General features: G+C 56.5%; 1 protein-coding gene across 1 annotated transcript in view; it reads right to left on the bottom strand.

The window, feature by feature from the left end:
* GDI2 (GDP dissociation inhibitor 2) overlaps positions 1-6,959 on the bottom strand; it is a 16,250-nt gene extending 9,291 nt beyond the window's left edge. Inside the window, exon 1 of the mRNA XM_058022467.1 lies at positions 6,790-6,959. Coding sequence (XP_057878450.1) covers positions 6,790-6,834 — 45 coding nt within the window. The 5' untranslated portion in view covers positions 6,835-6,959. The remainder of the gene's footprint in view (positions 1-6,789) is intronic.
* Between the last annotated feature and the right edge of the window lie 903 nt (positions 6,960-7,862).

Here is a 7,862-nt window from a genome sequence, read left to right as displayed (position 1 = left end):
CCAGTCAATCCTGGCTGTAAAGGAAGCTGCAAAATCAACTTCAGCAGCTCTCAGGGGTTGTTTTGTTCTAAGGTCAGACATCTGCAGGTGCAGGGATGGCTGGCTGAGGATTTGCTGTGCTGCTGCTTCCAGGTGGCACTGCAAAAACCTTCTCTGTTGGGACAGCAGGGCAGTGCAGGCCAGTCTGTCACCCACCAGGATGTCACCACAATCCAGCCAAGGACCTGAGGAGCAAAGCCTCACACACAGCAAGGACACTCTGAACTCAGTGCCTGAAGTCAGGGAAGATTTCCAGCACGGTGCCCACAAGGCTTCATCATCACCACGTGGACTGTGAGTAGTGAGCCACAGCGCTTCCACAAAAGCTCCTTCCTTCCACAGTACCATCCTTCCAAGGATCCTACAAGGTCCCTCCTTTTTCCCCACAGGCTGGAGCAAGCAGAGATCCTCCCAGCACATACAGCTGCACCAAACCCCGTGCGGAGTCATTACTCAAAGCCTACACCGCTGAGTAACCACAGGAGTAAAAGTGGCTCCAGCGTTAATGATTAACCACACCCGAGGCAGGACTGCCACACCACGGGCCTCATCCCTGAGCAGTTACACTGACAGAGCTCTGTGGCTGTGATTTATCCCTGGAACATCTCCCACAGCCCTGGCTCACCAGCCCGGCCAGACGGTGGCACAGGGCTGCGAGTGTCCACGCTGGAGCTGAGCCACAAGGAAGCCAACCAGGGTTTCACGACTAAATCAGCACCAAAAGGAGGGAGGGAGCTCAGGAAAAGCTGCACAAGCCACATCCACTGATGTGGATGTCAGCTGATCTCAGTCACCCACTTAACCTCAAAGCATTCCTTGCTCTGTGTTCCCAGAAGAGGAGTGTGCATCCCTTGGAGTGAACGGGGGCACCAGCAGAAGAAACAAGAGGCCTTAAGCTCCTCTCCACTCCCACCCATGGGGCAGGGCTGTGGGACTGGGGTGGAGCTCTTACCCTGCTGCTCAACCCAAGGCTCACTGAGCACTCTGAAATCCTGCCCAGCCCTTTCAGGCCACTTCCCCGTGCAGCCATGATGGCCATGAAGCTGCACAATGGATTTATCCTCCCAGCTCAGCAGTTCCTGTGGATGCAGCGCTGGATGTGTGACGCTGTCACTCGGGTCAGGGAGCAGGGAAAACAAACGGCCTGTGCTGATAAGGGAGGGCTGGGGACAGTTTGGAGGGCAAATAAAAAAAGGAAGAGTCACAGTTCAAATCTCTGCGTTTTCTGCTGGTTTATAAACGTCACCACCACCAAACAGGAACAAGGGGCAGCTGCTGACAGCAGCAGCAGGACACAGCAGGGAGAGCCCCAGCTATCCAGATCCAACAGAAGCCATGCAAATTGCAGTCACGCTGCCACTACAGCGCTCTGCCTCAGCCAGTTCAGGTTACCAGCTCCCGGGAGCTCTTTGTGCTGCTGAATGAACGATCTGAGCTGCTGAAATGGCCAGGGAACCAGGGAGAAACCCACTGCAATGTGGGGACAGCACATCCACTGCGAGTCCATGGAAATAAAAATAAGGAGTGACTTGGAGGTGTTGGTGTTTCCATGCTTGCTGAAGACCATGAGCTCCTCCCTGGAGGCAGGAGCTGGTCATGGCCAGCCCCTGTGCATGCAGAGGCCTTGAGGAACGGAGGGAAGCAAGGAGGTTTCCGTGGATTTCCTCCAAGTAGGGCGGCAGTTCAGCAAGGCTCAGACAGCCCGATGGAAACTGGAGCCAGGGCTGCTCCTGTACCGGCGCCCAGGGGAGGATTGGGCACCGAGCAAAATCCCCTCGGCCTCGGGAGTGGCTCTGGCACTGCCAGGCGCGTTCTTGGAAAGGCAGCGAGGGCTGGCTGTGCCCAGGGACGGGCACACATGGCTGGGCTGGCACCTCTGGAGAGCTGTGCTCCAACCTGGGCAGGGTCACCTGGGCAGGGTCACCTGGGCAGGGTCACCGGCAACTCCAGCTCTCACTGCCTGACCCATCCAACACCTGCACAAACTCCTGCTCATCCCACACCTGCACAAACAGCTCCTGCCCATCCAACACCTGCACAAACAGCTCCTGCCCATCCCACACCTGCACAAACAGCTCCTGCTCAAACTACACCTGCACAAACTCCTGCCCATCCAACACCTGCACAAACAGCTCCTGCTCATCCTACACCTGCACAAACAGCTCCTGCCCATCCTACACCTGCACAAACAGCTCCTGCCCATCTCACACCTGCACAAACAGCTCCTGCCCATCCTACACCTGCACAAACAGCTCCTGCTCAAACTACACCTGCACAAACAGCTCCTGCCCATCCCACACCTGCACAAACAGCTCCTGCCCATCTCACACCTGCACAAACAGCTCCTGCCCATCCTACACCCTCACAAACAGCTCCTGCTCAAACTACACCTGCACAAACAGCTCCTGCTCAAACTACACCTGCACAAACAGCTCCTGCCCATCCCACACCTGCACAAACAGCTCCTGCCCATCCCACACCTGCACAAACAGCTCCTGCCCATCCCACACCTGCACAAACAGCTCCTGCCCATCTCACACCTGCACAAACAGCTCCTGCCCATCCTACACCCTCACAAACAGCTCCTGCCCATCCCACACCTGCACAAACAGCTCCTGCCCATCCTACACCTGCACAAACAGCTCCTGCCCATCTCACACCTGCACAAACAGCTCCTGCTCAAACTACACCTGCACAAACAGCTCCTGCTCATCCTACACTTGTAAACACAACTCCTGCCCATCCTACACCTGCACAAACAGCTCCTGCCCATCCCACACCTGCACAAACAGCTCCTGCCCATCCTACACCTGCCAGAACAACTCCTCACCACACTGCAACAATGCCCTCTGCTACCAAAGGACAGACAGACTCCAGCTTTCCCCATCAAAGGGAAGAAGCTTTTCCTCCTAAGCCATTGCTCCACCTCAAAGGAAGAGCCGTGGAAGGAATGAAAGCAGCTGGGACAGTTGGGTGTCCCCTGCAGCAGATGCTCCCACATGGGCCTCACAGTCACTCTGAGGCTCTTCAGGCCACACAGCCCGGGCCTGTAGGAATAAATACATCCTGAACCGATGAGTGTGGCTCCTCTGCTCCCACAGAAAGTGAATCTGTATCTCTGAGGTGGATTTGAATAGCTTTACCATGGGGAGGCAGCTGGCAGGTAAGCAGCTTAGCTCAGCCTGCAAAGAGTGAAACCTCAGCAGGAACGGAGCATTCCCCTACTGGGGCTCAACTGGAGGGTTCAGTTATCCCAGAACCCATGGAAAAGAACTCTGCAGAGGCAGGGAGGGCAGACAACAGAGCCTGTCCCCAGGCACAACATCCCACTCGGACATAACCAACGAGGAAGCACCGAGCCGCTCCCACAGCAGAGGCGGGAACCACGGTGGGCTGGGAAATTCTGTGAACTGTAAAGAGAGGTGAGAAAATCCAGCCACCAGGAGCTCTCCAGTGTGTGACCACTGCACCAGATTAAAAACCAGGCTGGGCAGTAGGGCTGCAGGAAGATGATCCCTAATCTGGCACACATGATGCACACAGAAAGCCTAAGACAAGGACCTTAAAGCTATTAAAGCTCCAGCAGCCTGGAAAAGCCATTCCCAGCAGGAACGAGGCAGCTGGAAGATCTACCAGCTCTGATGCAGCTCTCACTTCATCCACAGTGATCCAGGCAGAGGGAGCAGGAGCAGCCATGGAGTTCTGCAAGTCTGAGGGACTGTATCAGCAATAATCCAGGATTATTTTTCCCCACAGGGCTAAGACATCTCTATGAGCTGGCACTGCAATGGGGGCTCTGATCAACACACAGAAGGGAAAAGCTGAAATAGCTGGAGTGCCAGTAATCCCAGTCCTAAAGCTGCCTTTAGCCCTTCATTACTGCTGAGGAAGAGATTAACACCTGAAACATTCATGTTGCACTCCCAGATCCATCCCAGTGGAATTCACACAGCACCCAGTGGCCCCACAGACCCAACCAGAATGACCACTACAATGGATTTATTTGTGCTCTTTTACAAAGCTCCAACCACTCATTCTTCCTCTTTAAACCAACAACCGAACTTTCCCTTTGGAAAAAGAAAAAAATCCTTCAGACCAGCAGCAGAGACACAACCTCAGAGCCACAACAGGGGCCTGAAGGGCTCCAGCAGCAAATCCAGGAGCAGCCTGACCACCAGAACTTCTGTGACAGCTGCTCTGGAAAAGGAAAGCAACAACTGGATGTGTTTCCAGCTCCTCCTCCTCAGGTAGCACAGGTACCAGATCCTTTTCCACTGCTACCACAGCTGTCAGGAGGGTCCTCCAGGGCAGCCTGAGCCAGCTCACAATGGCTGAGCCAGCAGCAGCGATTCTGGGATGGCTGCACCAGCACCTCTGCTTTCCATTCTTTTCCACATGAGCTGCTCAAGACCAGACGAAGCCCACCCTAATTGGTATTTCAGAGGCAAAGCCAGCACACCAGCAGCAAAATCCGAGCTCCTGGATATTCCCAGGCTCTGCAGTTTGGTCAGCACACCTTAAAATTCGGCCCTCATTTATTCCTTTTAACTCAACCGCTGCTCATTAGCAGGAGCTTGTCTTAAAAGTGATTTCACAAGAGGCCTTTTGTCAAATTTACACTGGCATTTGTCAGTTTGAGATTAAGCCCTGCGTTCACCAACTTGATACCCCGCTCACACTAAAGCATAAATTAACATTTTAATGCAGCTCCGATCTATTGGAGGCCCCTTCACTACGAGCTCATTATATTTCACCTCCCCAAAAGGGCCTTTCCCTGCTTGGCTGGGCTGGGCCAGGCGTTAGCACAGGCTCCAGCTTTCCCTATCAAGGGGAAGAAGCTTTTTCCTCCTAAACCATTGCTCCTCCTCAAAGGACAGCCTGGAAAGGAATGAAAGCAGCTGGGACAGTTGGGTGTCCCCTGGAGCAGATGGACACACACCTTACACCTTTCCTTTGTGCCACATCCCGGGTACACCTTACACCTTCCCTTGTGCCACATTCAGGGTACACCTTACACCTTCCCTTTGTGCCACATTCAGGGTACACCTCACACCTTCCCTTACACCTTCCCTTGTGCCACACCCCAGCTGTGTCACCCCTCTCCCCAAAGCGAAAAGAGGGGGATAGTAGGGATGATAACCCAGCTGTGCCTTCAGCAGCCCCATCAATCACAGCACCCAAACCACGCCTGGATTTCAATTTAATCTCCAGCCCAGGGGAAGTGGGGGAACCCCACTGGGCCAACCCCAAAGAGATCCCTTTGTCCAGCCACCTCTCCCCACCAACAGGAGGGAACAAAAGCAGGAAAGGCCACTTGCACAAGGAGGAAAACCTTTCCACCATATTGGATTTTTCTTCCCCCCTTCCCCAAACAATGCCTCGCATTTGGAACCTGCAATCCGCCCTCCCGTGGCATCTCCCGGCCCCCAGGGATGCAGGAACGGGCAGAAATCCCCCTGCAAACCTCCCGGGCAGCGGCACTGCCATGGTTTTTTTTCCCCAGGGCTGCCTGCGGCGCGGGCTGCATCCTCCACAATAGGACAAAGCCCCACCAGGGCTCGGCCCCCTCCCTCCGCCGCACCCCATCAGCTGTCAGCTCTGCTCAGGGATCACCGGGATGCAGCCACACCGCAGGAAAGGGGATTTTTTTTTTGGAGGGGGGAATAAGGGAAATTTGACAGGCTCGCCAGCCTCCCATCCCCCTCCTGCTGCAGTCAGGGCTGGATGGAGCCGAAGGCTGCAAAGGCGGAGCGGGAATGGGGATGGAGAGGGGGGGGACAAGCACGGCTGCCTCCACCCTGCGCGGACCTGCAGCCACGTTCGGCTTGGGGTACGGGGGGAAGGGGGAAGGGATGCGTGAATGGAAAAAAATAAGGTAATAATTAAAAAATAAATGAAAGGCAATAAATGCCCGTCGGCGTTTTGTTGTCCGAGTCTCCCCACGCCCTCGCTCCGCAAAACAACCGCATTTCCTGGGGCCCCCTGGGAGCGGCGGGGATCGGGGACGGGGATATCCAAACACGAGGAGCTCTTATAAAATATATATATATATATAAATCATATAAAACCCCCACCCGGGGGTCCAGTTAGGGATGGGGAGAAGGATCCAGGGTGGGGATGGGATTGGAGCTGCGGGGCGCTGTGAGAGTTAATGATGGGGAAATGAGGCAGGGGTCCCCCGGGGGGGTCACACGCACCAGACCCCCGGGTAATGCTGAGGGGCGGAGGGGGAGGATCCCAGGCTGGGCTGGAGATGAATGGGAAAGGATCCAGGGTGGGGGTGGGACTGAAGCCGAGGGGGTGCTGAGATAATTAATGACAGGGGAAAGCACCCAGGGGTCCCCCAGGGGGTCACATACACCAGATCCCCAGTAATTTTAGGGATAAGGACAGGGGGGAGAATCCAGACAGAGGCGGGGGGGCTACGATGGACAGGTGACAGCTGAAGAACACGGCCTGAATGGGGCGAGTGGGGTGAGAATCAGGTGAGAGCCTGGGGAGGGCACCGCACACCCTGGGGGAGGGGATAAAGCCCCGAGCGCCCCAGGCGGGGGGGGGCTCACACCCAGCCTAGGGGGGATGATCAGGTGATAGACGGGCAAAGGACAGCGGCGCCGGGGTGGGTGAGAGCTGGGGAAGGGGGTCAGCCGCAGGAGCCGGGGGATGGCGGAGGGGGGGCGGCGGGGCGGGGCAGGGCGGCGGCCGCCCGCAGCAGGCCCGAGGCGCGAGCGGGCGGCGGCTGCTCCTCACCGTGAGGCCGGTGCCCAGCACGATCACGTCGTACTCCTCATTCATGGCGGCGCGCGGTGTCTCGGGGGTCTCTCGGCCGGGGCTGAGGCGAACCGGGCGCTACGCGGGGGCCGCGGGAGCGCGAGAAAATGGAGCCGCCGCCGTGAGGGGACCGCGCCGGGAGGGGCGGGGCCGGGCCACCTGCGCCCCGCCCACGCGCCTGCCAATCACGGCCGGATGCGCCACGCCATTGGCTGGCGGGGCTGTCACTCAAGGGGCGGGAGCGATGCGCGCGCGAGCGGCGCTGCCACCGTGGTGGGGGCGCGGCGCGCATGCGCAGTCCCACGGCCGCCCCTATGGGCTCGGTGTGCGCGGGGGGAGGCTTTATATTGGGGGGGGTCCGAAATTTGGGGGGGCTCCTTCATTTCTGGGGCTCACAATTTGGGGGGCACTTCACTCTAGGGAGCCCTCAAGGGGACGGGTTTCTTAATTTGAGAGAGTTCTCAGTTTAAAGGGGGAGCCCTTTATTTGGGGTGGTCTCAGTTTAGGGGGGCCCTTCAATGGGGGGTGGTCCTCAATTTTCATGGATCCTCCATTTGGGGGATTCTTCAGTTTAGGGCATTTTCTCCACTTGGAGAGGGGCCCTCGGTTTATGGGGGGTTCTTTATTTGGGGACAGACCTGGGTTTGGGGGGTCCTCAGTTTTGGTGGGCTCCTTACCCTGGGGGTTCCTCTGTTCAGGTTATTTATAATTTTGGGGGAGTTTTCAGTCTGGGGGGGATCCTCCGTTTAGGGGTTCCTCAATTTGGGGGTTTTTCCTCAATTTAGGAGAGGATCCTCAATTTGGGGGTGGTTCTTAATTCTGGAGGACCTCTCATTGGGGGATACAATTGAATGGGGTTCTCTTTCTGGGGGGAGTCCCCTATTTGGTGCATCCTTAATTTCAAGGGGATCCTCAGTTTGGGGATGTTCTTTAATATTGGGGAGCCCCTCAATTTAGGGGGTTCACTGGGGGGCATCCTCAATTTAGGGAGGTCCTTAAATTAGGGTGGGTTGTCACTTTAGTGGGGTCTTTAAATGAGGGGGTTCCTCAGT

Source organism: Melospiza georgiana, chromosome 4 (genome assembly GCF_028018845.1).
Source record: "Melospiza georgiana isolate bMelGeo1 chromosome 4, bMelGeo1.pri, whole genome shotgun sequence".
NCBI lineage: Eukaryota > Metazoa > Chordata > Aves > Passeriformes > Passerellidae > Melospiza > Melospiza georgiana.
This window is presented reverse-complemented; position numbering and strand designations above follow the sequence as displayed.